Source organism: Pleurodeles waltl, chromosome 10, assembly GCF_031143425.1.
Source record: "Pleurodeles waltl isolate 20211129_DDA chromosome 10, aPleWal1.hap1.20221129, whole genome shotgun sequence".
Classification (NCBI taxonomy): Eukaryota; Metazoa; Chordata; class Amphibia; order Caudata; family Salamandridae; genus Pleurodeles; species Pleurodeles waltl.
Window position 1 is genome coordinate 202888919 of NC_090449.1, and position 21374 is coordinate 202910292.

At 40.9% G+C, this 21374-nt stretch overlaps 1 protein-coding gene across 2 annotated transcripts in view; it reads right to left on the minus strand.

The window, feature by feature from the left end:
- SNX29 (sorting nexin 29) overlaps nucleotides 1–21374 on the minus strand; it is a 1353458-nt gene that overhangs the window by 966629 nt on the left and 365455 nt on the right. The window contains exon 12 of one of the 2 annotated variants that reach the window (XM_069210178.1): nucleotides 16153–16212. The exons of the other annotated variant lie outside the window; for it this stretch is intronic. Coding sequence (XP_069066279.1) covers nucleotides 16153–16212 — 60 coding nt within the window. The remainder of the gene's footprint in view (nucleotides 1–16152; nucleotides 16213–21374) is intronic. 2 annotated transcript variants of the gene reach the window in all.

Consider the following 21374-nt stretch of genomic DNA (forward strand, 5'->3'; position numbering starts at 1 on the left):
TGGCGGAAGTCAGGCAGTGCTCATAATATGGCGGACGGATGGTAGTCGCTGTGGCGATATGTTGGTGGCCGTCACTGCGGCGGTAGGCGGTATGTACCGCCAATGTTAAAATGAGGGCCTAAATTATGTTTTTTTTCTAATAACATTATTATACAGATTGCACTTTTATAATGCCTCATACAAGTGAATTGGCAACTACATTCCAAACATATTACTGCACTCTATGTATTATTTATTCTCTTCCGAAAATCGGAAATCTTTACTTACTGGTTTACCACCTCACAAGGGTGGAGATTTAAAAAAATCATAAGTTCACAAAGGCTTTAAAGAGTACTCCTAAAAACCTGGAAAGAAATGAATAGAGGAGTACTCTAGGATAATTTATTTTGTGAAGTACTTGTATTCAGGTGGAGTGCTATATGTGTGATAGTCGGTAGAATACAACAACTATTTAACCCTTCCAAAATAGAGATTGCAATACGTGGAGGATAAAGGAAATACTGGTCTACAGCCTTCTGGTCCAAGGAACACATGCACTACCAAGGATACACAATATCAACTGAAGACATATGAGAGTGCTCATGGAACGCAGCCTATTATTTGGCCTCAAACACGCCAACGTACTATATATGAGCTCTATCCCAGGCAGTCTCTTTGATGTGCCCTCTCTCATGTAAGTCCTGCAGATGATAAAAGCTTCCATCAACCTTGTCATGCCTTGTTTAAACTACAAAACCTCTGGATTAGATGCATGGCAATATGCCACACATACACAAACGTTATTCAAGCAAAACTGCAAAGATACTCACAGAACAGAATTTTTTTAAATAACTGTCTGCATTTTGGGGGGGACCTCCGTCCCTGTATATTATTTACCTCCCTGCCGGAGACCATGAATATCCTTAGTCATCTCGAATTCAGTAATACTGCATTCCCTACAGATGAGGAGACACTGCGCCAGCCAACAGAATGACACCTTTCAGCATCATTAGGAGGGTATGGACAGCACAGGACTCAAAATCATGTACACCCTAGAACCGGAACCAATCTCCCAAAATGATAGTGGACATGAACACATGCACAACTATTTCTCACAGTATTTTTCTTTAACTTCACTCATTAGTTCAGTTACATATTTGAGGCAACAAGATAAGAGCATCTGCTGCCAACTACACACCATGTCAAAGCACTTTCCACAAAGCTCACACTTGCATGGACTATCAACCAATCAGGAGCCAAATAAACGTATGAATGAATCCTATCTCTACACTCCACCACACAGACAGTTGAAGTCAATAACAAGCAATGAGTTAACAATAGTCATCATGCATGACACCAAACCACTTCCATCTTAGGTAATACTATAGGCCCATACCTTCCAAATAGGTGTGATCCATTGGGTAATGTGTAACCCAGATTCAAAATCACACTGGAGCCTCATCAATAATTTGAAGGGCAAATGCAACTACAGTATAATATAACAGTACAGACTTGTTCACAAGAAAAAGCCTTCACATTTGTGTAAATGCACTGTTTTTACATGAGAAGGAATTTATATCTCCACATCCACAATTCCCTTCGATACATCATTTGAGATAGTAGCCGTGTTTATTGCCGTTTGCACACAGAAAATGGATTTGCTCCTGATCTTCACAGGAGAAAATTCACGTATGTTTTTTAGGTGGAAATGGGTAGTAGTCCGTGAATTCCTGCAAACTCTCGAGGTTTTATGTGTCCTCGTACTTTCGAGTTTATCCAAGAGATTACCCAAGTACAAAATTAAACCATATTGTAGAAAAGCGATATACAAGCGTAAACAGGCATATTTGAAAGGCCTTGAACTCCTAATTCAAGCCACTTTCATGAATTAGAAGTATTTATATGTGTAAAGTATTTTGTGAATTGCGCGCTACACGGGGATGGCTAGAGCTCTGCCTGCAGTGGCATTTGTACACTTAACTCTTAACACGTTGGCTAATTATACAAACTTGAACGATTGCACAGAATGTTTTTTTTAACACCACACATTCATAAAGCCTTGCCTAAATTAAAACAATTGACTATTTCCAGAGTTCTGACCTTTAGTTTCAAAAAGAGCTGATGACACATTCCCTTGCTACATTCACTCTCCATAGAGAACATTTTACTTATGACATCCTTTTCTCATTTCTACTTAAACAATCGCTTTCTGCCACTGAGATGCACATTGCACCAACATGATTTTAATTTCCTTCTCATACAATAGACAGGATTTAGTAAAGGAAGCAAACAACTGAAACCCGTTGTAATAAATCACAGGCTTTAAGAGAGGGAATCAAAACCAAACTATTAAATGCCACGTCAGGGGTCGTAGGCGCTGTACAAAATATATTTACAAATCAACAAATTGTGAATCTGAAATTAAACTACAAGAAATTGCATCTCTATTACAGTGCACGTCTTTTATTACAAAAATGACCATTAAGTACTCCTTTTGCTAAGACGTCCTTACTACAAATGGACTACTTCTGGAATTAAATCTAGTGTATTTGTAACGTTTTCCCTTTAAATCATGGACAAAGCAAGAGGTTATTTTGGATTCAGAGAGGAGGAACTCATGCAATCTGAAGAGGATAATCAACTGTTCTGCATTTAAAAGTAGGATTCTTTTGATGAATATTACATGGATATGAGGTGAATATTATTACATACTTATTTTTACTGATATACTGCACAGTCTATATGCCCCAGCCAAAGCATGGGGCTACATATGTTCCATGAAAAACATCAGAAAAAGGCATCAACTAAAAGTTCACTTCGATAATCTCCATTCGCGGTGGGCTGCAAAGCAATCTACAATCAATATTAATTAGTCATGTTGCTGTTTGCAATCACCTGACAAACATTCCAGTGTTTGCATTCACAAATGGGCAACTATTTCTTGTTTTGTTTTTTGTTAAGCCGCCCATGTTCCTTAAACCCTTAGGTTCACTTGGTTATAGTTTTGGTCAGTTCGAATGACGTGTTAGGTCAAATAACACATGAGAGGCAGCATTTCAAGTGGGAAAAGGGTGGGAAAATAGGGAACTAAAACTTGGGCCATTGGCTGACAGTACTTGACTAGTCTGTCATAAAAAGTGGGTAAAATAGCCTTTTTTGACCATAATTTGACATTCAAAGGGCATTCTGGTTAACAAATGCTCTGGGATGTATGCAATCTATACCACCCTGGATTCGCTGAGACTCTAAGATTCAGAAATGCAGAGACCAAGGACAGTTCCCTGGTCTCCTGCTGACACAGAGCCCTAATAGTCCATATGGGTTGGCAGAGAGGAGGTAAACCCCCTTTTCTGCTTATCTCTCCATGAAGTTGGGTATGCTCTAGGCCCATGTCGGGGATCAGAAAGAATGATGAGGCCTCAGGGGTAGAGGTGGTGTGGCCAAGTTTGCTGGTGGCTGGTAGGCTTTCTTACCACCGTGTGGTAAGCATCCCAATTTCTTTTTATTAAAAGCATTCCTGGCATTGTCCTGGTCTTTCTGCAACGCCCTCAAGCCCCATGAGGGCAGATTGACAGTAAACTCTCCAATCTGCCCCCAGGGAGCTAGAAAGACTGTGGGGTCCATTAGGGGGTGAGGGCATGGCCCGATGCCAGTACAGGCTGCACCAACCCTTTAATAAAAATAAAAATCCTTGGTGGCCAGTGGACTTTCTGCCCTTTTATAGAGGGGCAGATTGCGAGTAAGCCCTTTATTGGTAGAAGTCAGGACAAAAGCCACATCCGGCCACCACACCTATTCCCTTTCTTAATTACATATAATTTCTGATGGCAAGTAGGATTACTGTCCCTGGGTGGGACAAAAAGAGTGTTGGGCCAAAATGGGTCAGGAGTATGCCCAATTCCTGGGTGGAACACCAACACTCGTTTTTTTTTTTTAAACAGATTCTCTGGTGCTAGGGAGCTTTCTGCCCCTATCCCTGGGAAGCACTCTATGCCACTCTACACCACTTTCCGACCCTCCATTCTACACTACTTTAATCCTGCCTAAGCCACTTCACTCTACTCTATGACACTATACTTCACTCTAAGCCACTCCACCCTATGACACTCCACTCTACTCTGACACTCCAATTTATACCACTCCAAAACATGCTATTCCTCTCTACAACACTTCACTCCATACCACACCACTCCACTCTACTACTCTCCACATCACTTTACTCCACTCTTCAACACTCTACTCCACGACACTCTGCAACACTCTACTCCACTCTGTGCCACTTTACGTTCCTCCACTCCATGACACTGTATACCACTCCACTATACACCACTCAGCGCCACTCCACTAAATGCCACAACATACCACTCTATGTCACTCCACTCTACAACACTCTATGACACTTTACTCCACTCTAGACCACAGCACTCTACAACACTCCACTCCACGAAACTCTATGCCACTCCACTCTATGACACTCTACTCCACTTTATGCCACTCCACTCCACTCTACTCCACTCCACACCCTTCTATGCTACTAATGTTTAGCCATGCTGAGCAGCAGCCACACTGGTGTACAACATAGCTAAACACATTGACGAAGCCAAAAGCTCTCGCATAAGCAAGAACTATTGGCTTTACCACTGCTTGTTACGTACTGCAAAAAATACTGCAGACCCTCCATGTGCAGTTAAACTACGAGGTTGAAAGCCATGTAAGCATTGAGGTTCAAAAACTCAAATGATGATTTGTTTCTCTTAAGTATGTGATGTTTAGGTGCTAGAGAAACAACTCTATTGTTAGGACAAATCCTTGCTCTCAGGTACCACTGACTGACCAAGTAACATTGTAGTGAAAGGGTCTATTTTTCCAGAACATTGTTCCTCACAGTCATGCGAGATCGATGAACTGGTAGTGGCAAATATAAGTAGAATTAATGAAGCAGAAAGATAGGCAGCAGGAAAACTTTTCCAAAAAATGCAGCATGTTCAATGCGTCCTGAACTAACTTTAAAGGAAGCAAACTGAAAACATATGTACTCAGAAGACGAGCACTTGTGGAGGAATGCAAGGAGCCAGTCAGAGAGGTAGTAAACCAGCTGTATTCTACCGGAGGAACAAAGACATGTGGGACAGCCTAAAACAAATAAAGCAAGCAACTAGAAAGCAAGAAAATGTGTTACAAAACACAAAGCAAATGGTAGGCAATGAGTGGAACGCTTTCCAAGGACAGCGACAGTTGTCCCCAATTTGCTTTTGAACCAGACAGCTGCACTGGCTGGTATGCTTCAACGTAAAAAGCGATGCCCTGGGGTTCAGAATTTATCAGGTGTGATAAATAGTATAATTTCCGCATTTAGCCCAAAAACTGGGAATAACAATAGACGTTCAGGCTTTTGTTAAAAAAAAAGAAAAAAAGTCACACATATCCAGTATTTGCTTTGGTTTTCCCCCTCAACCTCCCGAACATTTGTCAGGTTTTACCTGTCAACATTAATCTAGGTTTTGGGCTTTAGGAAGTAAATCTATGACACTGTGCCAATGTAAGCTCCAATTAAATCACAGCCAACCACATCAGTGAAGACCCTGCCTGCTCTAGCATTACTGGCAAAACAGCTTCCCACAGATTCCAATGCCTTCATCAGATTCTAGAGCACCATGTCAACCAAAACTGAGCATTCTGACAGCTTCTATTATAACATATCTCCTGCCTTTACACAATAACAATAACATCAAAATAACATGTTTTACACTATAAGCCATAACACAAATATACACATTAAAATGGTTAAACTCCACAACTTAAATCACCTGCTTCTGTAACTCACTTGTTCCCCTTAAAAAACAAAATCTATCACTTCATTACATAATCTCAAAACCTGACTGGCATGCGGTTTTGCCTGCTTCTACTACTCCCTGAATTAACATTATGCCTCTGATCTTCCACCCTACACCTAGTGCCCTCCAAGACTCCTACTCTTCCTCCTGTTTTTCACTTCTGCATCATCCATCAACATGAAACCACTGCATCTTTGTTCCCTCTTATCTCTTCCCAACTTCATTATTTTTTTGCAATATAACACCACCCTCCTATTATTCCATCTCTGCCCATTTTTTAGAACATGCCACTCATAAACCTCTTGTACTTTTATGTCATTCTAAAATTTGTTAACTCCATCCCTCCTTCTTCCCAACTTGACCATAATATAATCCCCTTCTTCTGTCCTTCATTTATTCAAACAGGCACTCTCACCTTTCATCACGCCACACTCCCTCAATCACGAAGGTGATATCTTTGTCCTTGCTTCTCTTCCTCTCATCCTCAAAAAATGGCGTCTCAACTGTAGCTCAATTTTCCGTGGTATTGTATGGCCACACCATTTTGTCCACAGCACTTCTTAAATCCTTCACATAACTCACAGCCATCTGTATTGTACCTCTGACCATATGATTTACACACTCCATTATCATTTCCTTGGGGATTAAATAACGAAGTACGCACATGCTTGATTCCATGTTTTCTTGAAACAGTCTGCATAACAATGAATGTAAGCTGAGTAATTGTCCATTACCAAGATTCCGGGATACACTTCTCTCATTTGTTCATTCCAATATTTAAATACCACTTTCAGAAGTTACATTCTTCATAAATTCTGTCACAACTCAATCTTGTGCTCTATGTGCCATGGGTTTACTTGCAGGGCTCATGTCACCATTCCCACGTGGCGCCTCCGTGTCCTGAGCACTCCAAGTAATCCTTTTCTTGTGGCACCTTTCTGTATTGAGCACTCCATGACCCCCCTCCCAGGAAGCTTGCAGCACTAACCCTCCTGTTCTGCTGCTAAGCAAGTTTAGTCTGCTCTGCACCTGCAGATTATCATGTGTATTTTAGGACAAGTTATGCTATCCACTGTGACCCATTGAACTGTACCATCATGCACTCAGGGTTCCGTTATTCTTCTTAATTGTTGTCAATTATCGTTTGCTCCTGTCACCTGCAAGGCCTTATATCCGTTGAATGTAAAACATGATCTTCCCCAGGTTCATTAGAATATTCCACTCTTCCAAGTGGTATACATGCCTTCTGGAACACTCTTTTCTTCCAGCATAAATACCGCCTCTGAACCTGCATCTGCACTTGGGCTCATTCCAGTCCTTCGCAAGCTTCATCCCTGCACTCATTTCCTAAGTTGCCAGGAACTTCCAGTGCTCTAGTCTACAAAGCCTTTCTGATGAGCCTGTGATCCTGGTTTCAGCAACGCTTCGAGTGTCTTCCTTCATGATCTACGATTCCGCCTCCTCTAGAGTTTCTTGCACGGAGCCTCCAGTCGTTTTTGGATTCCAGTTAAAGTAGTAGATAAGGCTAAGTACTTTCCCCTCAGGTTAGTGCGCACTAATCCATAGGTTAGCAAATAATTCAAAGACTGATTCACGTGAAGGCATGAGTATGTTTTTGGACATTGGACATTGTTTGAGTATTAACCCTCATAAGGCCCAGCGTTCTGGACTCTTGCATTGCAGTGCCCTGACGTTTACCCAAACTGATAGTTTGCCACTGTGTTCTTGACAAATTGTATCTAATATTTGGGGTGAAACTTCTAGAGCTTAAAAATCTATTCAAGTTTGAATATAACTTTTATGTTCCGGAGTGCCAGAAAATCTCCAGTTTATCCTTGAAATGGTTTCTGCTCTCTATCATGCAATATTTATGGAGATGTCTGTAAGTGTGCATATAGTGTAAACAATTGATAGATCATTTGAAGTTGAGGACTTATAGCTAATATTGCCTTTTGTTGTTTTTAGTGTTCCACACCTGCATAGGGATAACAAGATCCAGGGAGTCCCAATCCTACTAGGCAGCGCACAAGACATCAGAGCAGTCCCCCCCAGTGACGCAAGTTAATCTTTTCTTGTTTTGTCCCATCTCCCTTTCTCTCCTAGGAGCAGTTGCTGGAACTAGACGGTTGTTACTTGTTTCATTAAGCTGCCCCACCAGGGATTAGGGGTCAAGCATCATCTTTGCGTTTGGAAGCAGGTGAGTGGGTGACAAATTCCACTATCATCACTATAGAAAATATGTCTACCATTATCACTGCAAACCTTCCAGACTCATCCAAATAACCTATGGGGCCTATTAAGTTCAAACACACTTTCAGCCATACACTTCCCCCATCATGCAATGAAGCCATGCCTCACATTTCCATCTTCAAACATTCCTTACTCTCTGTACATAAAACACATCCTTCAACCCAATCCTTCACATCACGGTCTATTCACAGCCACTAAAACGTCTCCTTCAAGAGATTGTCTTGAATGGCCTTCATGCACCAATATCGCCAACTTCTTTCTTACCCCTTCCAGACGTATGTACATTTCACCACTGCTCACTAATGCGCATCTGTCGCCCCTCTGTTTAACACTTCTTGTAACTTCCCATAACTGCACAGAGACGCTTGTACCTTCATGTTTCCAACCTTCCCGAATGCTCCTCGTCAGATCGTTTAAAACTTCATCATCTCATACAGCTGCCTCCTATTCTTCATGCGTGACCGACTCAAACTAGTCTTCCAACAGGTCTTCCACACTTGCTAATTCACACACACACACACCATCTCACTTTCTTTTACATCATAATGTTCTACACTCAATGGCAACCGTGAAAAATAATCCGTTTGCACGGTTTTTCACCTGGCAACGTACCCCACTTTATGTCAATACTCTTGTAATAGTGATGCAAATTGCGAAAATCTGACTGAGGCTTTTACCAGTACCTCTCAGTTGCAAAACCCTCACCAACGACTTGTGATCTGTACGTAAAGTAAAATGCACTCCCCAAAGATTGATGCAGAAATATTCAATGCCCCATGCAGTTGCCAAAGCTCCTGTCAATCACTGAATAAGTATGTTCTGTTTGACTTGACTTAGGTATCTTGATACAAATGTCACCCGTTTGTCCAAACCACTCTTATGCTGTGACACAATTCCCCCAGTCCCATGAGCACTGGCATCAACTGTTAGAATACTCCAGTTTTTGGGATCAAATCGAGTCAAAATTTCAGAGTTGGTTATCTCACCTTTGACATTCATAAATACTCACTCTTGTCTCCCCACACAACTCTTCCCTTTCTCAGTATTTCTCTTAATGCCTCAGTTTTTTCCACAAAATTCGCCAAGAATTTTGCATAGTATTGTACCGACCCCATGAAAGAACGCAACTGATCCTTTCCCTGTGGGGTCGGTGCTAATCAAACAGATTTCATTGGTCTTTCTTGGGCCTGACCCCTTGTTCAGAAATGGTATAACCCATGTACTCTATTTCTTTTCATAAGTTCTTTTAATAAAAACGGATTCTTTTCTTTTCGAAGTTTCAAATCCACTTCGTTCAGCATGTTCAACACTTTAACCAGAGCACTATTATGATCCACCCTTGTAGCACCAAAACCCATTTTTTCGTCCTGGAAGTAACACACATTGGCCACATCTCCAAACAACTTACTCATCATATGTTGGAAAACACTTGAAACTGATGGCAACCCAAAATGAAGACTTTTAAACTGAAACTTAATCTGGTAACATGCAAATTTCAAGTCCAATCTGGTGAAATATTGAGTAAATTCTTGAGCAACAACACCATTTCCAATATACTTGGAAGAAGAAAACTATCCATCACAATGCACTGGTTTAGAGTTCTTAAGTCCACACAAAACCTTAAGAAGCTATGCCCTTTCTTTGTGATCACCACTGGAGAAAGCACTTTGATACTTTCACTGGTTCAATAATTCCATCCCTGTGCATGTCACCCAACATTTTCTTCACTTCACTGCGAACTGCTATGGGATTTTTCACACACCACTTGAACTCGATCCCTCTCTTAGTTTTATTTTGTATATGTAACCCTTCAATGTTCCCACTTGATCCTTGAACACCTCTGAGAATTTTTCCAGTATAACTTTCAATCCCTCCTCATTTTGAACAACCAAAACTTGCTCACTAGACTCGGGGTCCAAAGCAATATGTTGATAATACTGCTGCACCCAAACTAGAATTGCAGGGCCCTTCTGTGACACATACACCTTTCCTACTGCCGTCCTTCCTTTAAACTCAAAATTGGATTCCACAAAACCTACAATGTGTATGTTTTCTCTACCATACCCCTTGGATTGAACGTCACTAGATTGTAACGTCATACCTGGCCATTTCAGGTCAAATACTTTTTTAGGAACAATGGTATATACTGATCCTGGATCCATCATTAATTCAATTGAAATGCCATTCACTACAAATTCAGCTCTAGGCCTATGTACTCTCGCTCCATCTTTATTTTCAATACAAAGCACTATTTCAGGTGTAATGTCTTCCTCTTCTACAAATGACACTCTATTTTGTGTCATGTCTCTGCAAACTCTTACCAAATTACCCTTCTTTCCATACTTGTGACAATCTTTATCCCATGCAAAACAGCCCTTTTAGTCTGCAGCGTGCCCCATTCTTACACACCTATAACATCCTTTATACCCTGACTTATTGCTATTTGTGTATGCCTTCTCTTTTGTCTTTTCCACACTTTGTTTTTCATTAACACCCAAGCCTTTAGACAACTTTTAGCCAACTTCACACGTCCTTCCCTTTTGTTCAATACATTGACTTCCTCCTCACATCTAGCTTCAATTTGTTGCATTTCCCTCATACAATGGTTGAACTCTTCTACAGTTTTCGCAATTCCAATTGATTCTTGCAAAGTTGGATTCCTCGCAGCCCACAACCTCTCCTGCATTCCTTTGTTTTTGTAGGCACAATCAACTGATCTCTGATCATTTGATCAGTCATTGTACTAAAAGAACCAATTACTTACCTTCTGTAATACTTTATCTGGAAGAGACATATTTTAATTGCCCTGATTCTGATACCTCTAAGTAAGTTAGTCCACTCACGAATGTTGAAAAGGAGTGCCCCTCTTTTACATGCAGTGCTCAGTGCTGGTCCTTCCAGTGAGGAGTGAGCAGGCACTTGCCACTGATCTGCCTGCATGCTCTGATATCAGCATTTCATCATCCTATCAGCTGATCTCTCCCTCTTGCACAAGCCAAAAACAGTGTTCTTTCACTTCCCTGCTTTGTCTGGAAGATGCGAAAAAGCATGTGCTGTCACTGTTGGGGCTAAATGCTAAACAGTGGGCAGCGCCTAGGTAATGACAGTCTGGGGTAATTACAGTACTCACAGCTTGTTTTGATGACACAGCTGGTCTTCTGAATACGGCGTCTGATGGTACTCTAAAATTCCTGGTAATCGGCTTCATATCTCCCAATGCCCACCAAGCTGGGTCCGTTTTCACTCTGGCTGGCTGATGCGTAGAACAGGTGCTCATCACCAAATGTAAGTAAATCCATTGCACTTCTTCAATGTAAGCTCCAATTTATTTACAGCCAACCACATAGGTGAAGCTCCCTTGCCTGCTCTAGCATAACTGCCACCACAGCTGCCGCCTGAGTCCGATGCCTCATCAGATTCTAGGGCACCATGGCAACCAACACTGAGCATACCCACAGCTCCCACTACAACACTTTACACACCTGATAATTACGAGGTGAGGTAAACTCTGCACCTCTTGTATTTGTGATCTGCCCCAAAATGGTGCTAGTGCAGTGATCTTTAAACACGGAGCACTCATAATCGAGGCACATCATAGAAAAAGTTATCAATCACGACAAGCTCGAAACATTAAAGGCTAGAAACAGCCTCAGAGGCACCCGGTTAATCGATCCCTTGGTGGCAAAAAAAGTTTTACTGGAAGTTCTCCTTGACCTTGAGTTGGAAATGCTAACATCAGAAAGAAAACCTTATTTGGTTTACTCTGACATCAGAGACCATGGTGTGGTTGGTACACAGCCCGTATTTTTTCTGACTGCTTCTGCTTTCAACAAAGTTTTCGAGGTAAGCAATTCCAATAATAGTAACATCGTTTGTCTTGATTAATTTTTAAAATACAAAAATGTAAATGAAAGGCTGTCAGCAACGAGGGAAAAGAGCCATTAAAACAAAAAACACATGCAGGAAAATAATTATAATAATCATGTAACCTGTGCAATTTGAATAGATTCCATTAGATTTAGCTTTTCTTGCTTATTTTTAATTGAAAGATGACAAATAATTGACTATAATGACAATCATTTGCTGGACCCCTGCCACGGATTCTGGTCTTTGATATGTACAAGACGCATTTAGGCTAAGAATTTCTATTTCATTCATTCACGGTACCTAACAAACGTACAGAAACAAACAGTGCAGTTCTTTAGTAAGTAAGCTAAATGGTTGATATTGTAACAAATCAGTTATTAAAAGGGAATTTCTTGCCTCCAGCACATTAACTCAGCACAATAAAAATGACTTTGTTTTCCCCAACATTTGCTATATTTACTGGTCCTGCCAAAAACCTCACAGCTGAAACCTCTCTAATGTCAGCATAGATAAGGAGAACCTCATTACTACTATGAGCGTGCATCGCCCCGTTTTGAGGTAAACAGCAAGTAAACACCCAACATTATGATGTCAGTCTCTAAGATGGGTGCCACAACAAAAGTGCTGCGTTTCACATATTTGGCCCAGGAACCACACAGTCTGGAAGTAGCACAATTAGGTTACTTTCACTTTTCTGAAAGCTTCCTCTTCTCATCTCGTTTTCTTCCTCTTCTCTCTCTGTCGCTGCTTGATAAACCATCGGTGCATCTGCGATACAAGCACACTGCTTGCTCCGGTGCAAGCACACCACAGGTGGGTACATGTGAGATGAAAGTGGGAGAAAGATGGTTACAAGAGGCTGCCCATGTTACCAAACAAATACAAGTGCGCGGTGGAAATGTCCTCACAAGTTGTTCCTTCATTGCCAGTCGGGATTCATACTTCTCAAAGAATGTTATCAGTGTTCAGGGAACGTTGCTGTTGGTTGTGAGCATAAGATGGGGTTCTCAGATTTTAAGGACCACTAGTAAGGTCATGGTCATTAGGTAACAAATTGCTACATAGCAAAATCACTTGACAGTCGTGTTCCTACCCTTTTTCTTCTAGCATTCACTACCTAGATGCTTTTATCAAATTGATAACATAGCTCAAATCAAGTGGAATGTTGTAAACAGTGGCTATGCTTGTGTTTTGTACAATGGCAAAGATTGAACTTCCATGATGGAAATACAATTAGGATCATATTCAGAATTCAAGTAAATTATGGCAAAACAGTGATTATGATATAAGAAATAAACCCCAAGATTGCATTGAACATTTTTATTAAAGTCCAAATAAAATAAAATATTTAGTTATGACTCAAATTACAAACCATTGCTATCAAGAATTTATTAGAAATCTAGGTACAGTGAAAAACTATGGCTGAATTTGATGTCACATTCAAATGCAGTTGCTATCACAGTAATTTGAAATCTCTGAACAATGCATATTTTCTTCAAGGAAAAAATAGGACACACAGTTTCACCATTAAGTCTGACTAGAAACAGGCAAAAATACTCAAGAAGATATGAAGGATCAAGTACCCCCTGCCGTACAGCATAAGGACACTGCAAGTCACAGAGAAGTCCATAACCATACACAGGAACAAGGCCAGGAGGTACTTTACCCCATATAACACATGGTCACACCACCACCTTTCCCACAAACCATTTACAACCTTGGTGCATAGCTCTTTCATATGAAAGAGCAAGCATGTCTCAAACGAAGAATGAAAATAAAACTTCTAGTGCAAAATTAAACACTTCAAAAACCCTTTAGATATGGAATACCGATATTAGAAACAGTTCAATACAAGTCATTTTTTCAAAAGCTGCAGTAGCTCAGAAAATGTAGAAACATGTAGAAAGATTCTGGCTTTTCTGTAAAGAGTGTAAAAAAACATATTCTACCTGATTGTCATTGTAAGCTATTAAAATACAGTAGAAGAAAGAAAAGCAACAGTATGTTTATTGCTTTAAACACCTGCTTCGAATTATACCCTGCGATGTGACGTGCTTTTCACCTCAGCTGCTGGTTCTGGCACCAGGCGCTGTGATGTCAGAACTCAATTGTAATAACCTTATAGTAGTAGAGTTCTGACATATTTACTTTAAAATCAGTGACTTAGTTACAAGTCACCGATTATAAAAAAGAAAAAAATAATAATCATAAATTAGTGACTGTTGTTTATACAGGGATTTCGGAATTCTACGTATTATATAAGAATGTTAGTAGACATTACCCTAGTAAAATGTTATTAAAAGTTTATTAGTACAGTCTTATCTTACAAAAAGGTGAGCAAAATTCCAAAAGTTATCTTTAAATTTGCCACACTACCAGTTGTGGTGACCTAACAATCAAGTTATAAATATTACAGGGCATGAATGAGACTGTAGACAGAACTCTAGTACTATCTTTTGCCAATTTATAACAGACTTGAGGACAATGTCTGCCCTGTCTAGCTGGGTGCCACTGCCACAAGAAAATATCTACCTTTCTTCCCAGGCAGTAAAAGTCTAGGGCTCATGCCAAAAGGGTAGGAGGAGGCATTATGCTTATATGAGACTGGTTCATGTGTAATGCTATGATGCCTGGCTACGGTCACTAAATCAACTTAGCAGTAGCAACCTTGGTTGTGATGTGAAGAGGTACACAGTTTAGCAACACCAAATGTTCAACCCTCCTCAGAAGGGACAATTTGTAAGTGGTCCTTCATGTAAACCAACTCAATGTATGAGGATCAAAAACATTGTTGGGGATAAGGAGTTATTTCATGGTCTTGCAAATAATAAACAGAACACATATCTCACACGACTGAGAAAGTGGTAAATGACTATAAATTGAGATGGTCCGTGCGGGGGAAATGTCAGCTGTGACTTCCATTTCCACGTCAAAATTCACCCTCCCAAGAGGTAAGATACATACAGATTGATTTTATAGAAAATTGTTTCCTTTTCATTATACTATAACAATCAAAGTCTTGCTGGGGGTCGCTTAACTAGTTTGATTGTTATAGTATAATAAAAAGGAAGGAATTTTTTATAACATCAATCTGTAGGTACCTTGCCTCTTGGGAGGGTGAATTTTGCTGTGGGTGTCAAGGCTGACACTTCCCCTACACTGACCATTTTTTTGTTCCTAAATCAGGGGTTACAGGATTTGCCACCGTCTTTTGTTATAACTTGAAATATCTGAAAAACTCCACTCCAACAATTAGATACTAGATATGCAATTGTTCCACCTGCTAACCCTTTGCGATACTGTGATGAGAAGACACTAGTTAACATGAACTAGCAAGATCGTGGAAAGAATACCAGCTTGTCCTCTGTGGATTAGAAGGTAAGAGTGAGACAATTCTGAATAAACCTTGTTTACCTGGTTAACAACCTAAATACAAAAGCCTGAGACTAGATGCTTAAGAAATTGATGTAGGATATGATATTCAACTGCTAATGTAAGACTTCAAGAAGAAAAATTCAGGTCCTGAGACAGCACAATAACCAGTCCATGCAAGGTCTTGATAGTTCTGTGCAAAATGTTGAATCTCAGATGAGATCTCAGATGAAACAAGGGGAAAATAATTTAAAGGAACAGGGTCATGCACAGGATGAACTGTTGGAAAGAATGACACTGCTGTAACAACATACTAAAATAGTAGTTGCAAAATAAAATATGCATTCAAAGAGTGCAATAAGATTTCAAGCACTCCAGTAGTAAATCACAGCATAATACTGTAGCAGTTCTTCCATCAAGGGTTTCTTTATTCTTATGAAACTTGGCACAACAGTTTAAACGATCCACCAAATGAGTTTCACAGTCTTCAATTTCAGTACAGGAGAACCATAACAGCATCCAAAGCCAACATGGGTCTTGTCTGTGTAGACAATATAGCAACAGACTTCATCAGGGCTATAATGTCAAAATATGAATATTAAGATAGAGTCAAAGATGTACTAGATATTCATACCTTCACCACGAAAACCACCTAATGTGACAACAGGGCCATACACCACACCCCATTGCCCATAAATCCATCAAAGTGGCCAACTGTCAAGCTCCACATAACACCAAGTGAGAAAAAGAAATTTCATAGGAATAAGGCCAGTGTATACACAGAAGAGAAGAAAGTTAATAAACACCAGCAAAGTAACACCAAAGATAGAGGTAGATACCCAATGCTCACCTTGCACTTGCGTATCTAATACTTTGCCTAGCCAGGCAATGGAAACCAAATCGTCATCACCTAGAACACATAAAAATCACCAAAGGATCAAATTAAAACTCAAGCATAAAGTACTCACAAAAGATGAGCATGTAATCCATAACCACTCACCTAAAGTCTAATCATAGAATAATGCAGAATTCCATCTAACTTATAACCTGATAGGATCATCATATAGGCACCCTCCATCCGGAGCCATAGGCTAAAGTAACCATACCACATGGCCAAATAGTAGAGGGCCAAACATAATTAAATTACAATTAGGAATAAGATAGTGAATGCCATAATTCTCTTAACATTCAATACTCTCTTCATTGCCAAGAGATCAAAATCGAATGTAGCGTCTCAATGGTAGAGTAATGAGCATTTCTATGTGGGGCCTTTAACTGCACAGTGTAAAGTCTAAGTTACATTTATTTCAAAATAAGTATAAGCAAAAAACTGTATAAGAAGAAAGGTAACTGCATTGTACCCCATAAAAGTATAGCATCAGCCTTACAGATGCAGAGTACTCCGTCAAATTAAATGAACATGCTGAGTACCACATGCTCGAACTGTTGGAGTCCAACACAGTTGCCATCTTTGTTGGTGTATTTATAGCAACGAAGAATGTAAGTAACATCAAAAAGGGATTAACGATAATACTAGTATAAAGAGTGTCCCAGACTCCGAAGCAGCAGCCATCTTGATATGTTATAGGTCCATATAAGCATCCTTATAAGACATAGAGATCAGGGAAAATCATATTTCTGCAGCAACCACCATTGAACAGCTAAATGTGAAAATGGTAATCAACACTGTCTCGCAATTAATTTAGCTGAACTGACCGTTTTATCCAGATGTAAAGTAGTACAAATGAGCATGTGGAGTACCACAAGCTCAAGTTAAGGCGTACAACATGGTCACCATAATTAATTAAACAAGGTAATATCAGTAACACCAATGAGGGACTACCAGCAAAACCAGTATCTGAGCTAACCCAGGCTCACAAAGCCAGCATGTCATGTGGCCGCCATAGTGACTAGCATGTTCTCAAGCCTGGACAAGGAGAAACAATCATCTCACGGAGTAACTATCAGCCTCAGAGTACCGCTCTGGACTGCACCACAAAAGATCCACAATGTCAAGTGAAAAGTGGCAGGCATATTAGAATTGCTAATGTCAATATTTACATCTTGAAGAACTATAGAATAATGGATTTAATACCACTCAGCAACAACCAACAATGGCAGAACCTCATCTTTAGGACACCATATGCATAGTAGATACCATTTTTCAGAATATATAAGTAGAATTAAAATGATGATGGAAAGAGAAGAACAGGAAAGCACAGTTTCTCAGAGTGACAGTGGTAGTATCATCCCAACATTGAAGTGACTTTCGGTCACATCAAAGATTTAGATTACGTGCTTGGCAACACCTCAAGAACATTGCAACTAAAAGAAGCTGATTACGTTTTTTGTACCATACAGCCAATCATCACACTTGATATACAATTCAAGATTGTTATACATTTCGCCTTCATATAATTACAATATATCAAGGATAGTTTGCATTATGTAACAAGCTGTTCGTTAATAAAACAATATAACCCTGAAACCATCTTATCCCTATCCCGTACACAGTCACACGACCTGTATGTAAGATATATCAAGACATAACTGCATATGGGGCAGACAATAATTCATACAGTCAAAAATTACAAAACAAGTTGATGTTTCCCACTGAGTTAAACTTGGTCTCCCAAGAAATAATGAAGTTCATTGTCAATATTAAGACCCTTGTCAACTGCTCTCAAACTCAGAATTCATAATGCCTCCTGCCTCCTCAATTCAGTTCATGATTCCCCCCTATGGCATCCAGATGAACTGACTCAATGCCATGAAATTGAAAAGTCTGGTAAACGTCTTGTTTTTGTCCTCAACATGAAGTTCCACATCTACAAATTAAATTTTATCCTTAGTATAGTTTACTGTAAATGACATGTTATATCTGTTGGAATTTAGATAGCTTGTGAATTCAAGAAATTCCTCTGTTGAGCCAGTCCAAACCATCAAAATATTGTCGATGAACCTTCCCCAGAAACAGGTATTCTCAACCCTTTCAGCAGCGCCCATACCCCATCTCTGCCCCTCCTCAAATCAACCCATAAACAGGTTAGTGTACGAAAGTACAAATCTGGAACCTAGTGCACTATGGGATCACAAACGGAGAATTGAATTTTATGGCCGGAATTGTTCCATCATATCTCGCAAGTTCAAGTGTACTCAGCATTTCAAATCAGACAAAATCTGGTGCTGGATATCTTAATGAAACTGCATTTTTTCCCGAGTACAAGAAAAATTTCGAGGCCCAGACAACAATCAAAACATCATCACCTTCAAGATTGACAAAATACTGTTATTTCAGGATGTACCAATTATTCTACCAGCAAACCTCAAAAGAACTGAAGGAAATTATAAAGCAATGTCGTAAAGATTTGACATCAGATATAGGGTTTTTCGTTTTGCTTGATTTTCATGTTCAATGGGAAGCACATACAGTTAGAACAGTAGATGAGGCATGCACTGTGTTGATCCACAACTCACAAGATTGTCAGGAAATTCCTTTGAGTTGCTAGATGCCCTGCAAGGTTAAACTAGCTTGGAAGGAAAAAGACTAGCAGAGAACAATGAGCAGCCTGAAGATTACTGCAAAGTCAGGAGAGACTTATTGGAGAATTCTTTAGAATGAAAGATAGAAAGGACTTGACTGTGATTTTAAGACTGGCAATAGAGTCAGGCATGCAGTTCTTTTTTCTATTTAGAGATCCCTGTCCACATCCCTTATTTTGGTATTTACATAACAGTACTGATTACGTTATAATCTAATATAAAAGTTTTACAAATTAAATGGTACTGTAAACATCAGAAGGCACCTGAGATCAGAACTTCCTTGAGTCAGGAGCTTATTGGATTGGTGAGAGTTGCACAATGGGAGCATCTGCTTTCTTAAGGAGCTGCCCAATAAACTCCACAAAATAGCATGGCATTTCCTTTTTAAGTAGAGCATAGCAGCGCGCAAGTGCTGCTTTTCCGACATGTTGGTATGTATCTGGGCTTTTAACCAAGCCCACCGCACGCCCATCACTATTTCACGTTCATGGGCTTGCCTTTCAAAAATCCTTTGTTTTCGTTGGTAACTGCTTTACGTGTGTCCCTCCTTAGAGTGGTTTTGTTACTGCCTTGGCCATCGACCCTGTCACATGGATAATTGCATTATTGCCAATACCTTTGACTACGAGCGAACTTTTTTCTTCTTTTGTCTCTATCCTTCGTGCTCATGGCGGTGCTTTGAATCGGCTTGCTTATCTCAACTGTTTTACTTTTTATTTTCAGTTTGTGTGGCAAGAAAGTTCCAGTTAGAAATTTACAACGCTAGTAGCTCTAACTCGAGCAAACACGGGACCTATTGCATTGTAAATTCTTGCTTCTCATTTCTACAGTTTTCACTTTCGCATGATATTTTGTTGTGGATTGATAGTTGTTCAACCGCTATGCAGTGCTAAATTGGAGGGACATTGCTTCCTTCTTCCTTGTTAAATTCTTTACCGGCCCCAAAAAAAAATTCCAATGGAAAAAAGGTAGGATTACTTGAATAGGTAAGTTGCACTTAATATGCCTGTGGGAGCACAACACTGGAAATCAGGAGTATAATTTATACCGTTTCCCATCTCAGGCGATTGTGCTGGGGGAAGATATTGGCACTAAAAGTTTCAAATGTGTCATTAATTAATAATTTATTTAATTATCCTTAACGATATGGATAATTAACTTCACTAGCCAGACTGTACATGGACTTAACCTTTGAGAGTTGTGCTGGGCAGTCTCTAGGGGGAGCAGGCAGTAGTCAACAACAGTCTGCTCCCCCAATATTCTTACAAATGGGGACCTTCAAACAAAACATAAATCAGCACCTGTCCCTGTAATGGGCACAGGCACCTTTAAAACAATATGTCCGGGGGCGTGGCCGGGCCACGAAACAAGATGGCCGCTTAGAGCGAGAGCTCCGTGCCGAGGCGGTCCCGGGGTGGTGACGGGGGCGAGAAGACAGCCGGACAACACACCGGGTTCGGTGCCCCTCCACCCCTACAACAGCGGCGACACGGAATCATGTCCGGGGACCCCGTAGGAGCGGGACGCAAGGCAGGAAACTCGCGACTCGCCCCAGGCCGATAAGGCCTGACAAAAGGGGCGGAGTCGCGTCTTCGGAAGACCGGGGACGGCGTGCCCGCAGCGGCAAGGAACAAGCTGAACAGGCCGCAGGGACTGCGGGAGCCGTGACGACCCGCATCCATCTCCCTACAACACCAACAAACACCTTCGACCCCCCACAGAGAGACGGGGAGACGCAGCAAAGGGGTGCGGCCCCTTCGACAGCCGGGAGAGAAACCCGGTCAGAGAGGTAGGATTGAATCTCTTCAAACTAAGAACGGCATAGCTGGAGGCAGAGGCACGACTTCTCCCCTCTTTTCCATCACAGAGGGACAACAAAAACCCTCCCGCTGGGATAATAAACTTTCGCCCCCCTCCCTCCAGACAACTAATACTGAGGAGGGCAGAGGGGTACGACGGGAGGCACGCGGAGGCGAGGAGACGAGAGGGGTGAGCGACTGGAGGGGCATCGGAGATGAAGAGAGTCAGAGGGAGCCAAGAGAACAGAGATACAGGAGAAGGGAGAGGACTGGCACCAGTGTAAGCCACCGAACATCTATATCCTTATCGGAATCCACGGAGGGAATCTCGGGCCCCACGTGGCCAGACTCTGTAGACAATTGAAGCGATGCCCGGCAACAAACCGGACCATAAACCTGTCAGCAAGCCTGCACGACAACTATTATTCTCAGAAGCGCTACAACACAAACGCCTAACCCCCACGAAGATAAACCCTCAAACATCTTCACCTTTAAACGAGTCCACCACGATGTCTGATAAAGATCAATCCACAACTATGGACAGGATACTACAAGAGATCACCACCGTCAGCCGCCGCATAGAGGGGATGGACGCCTCTATAACTTCATTGACACTAGAAACCAAATACATGAGATCTGACATTGCAGGCTTTCAATCTAGAGTGACAGGGCTAGAACAACGCATGGGATCACTAGAGACGCAGATCAACACGTCTCAGGAGCGAGAACA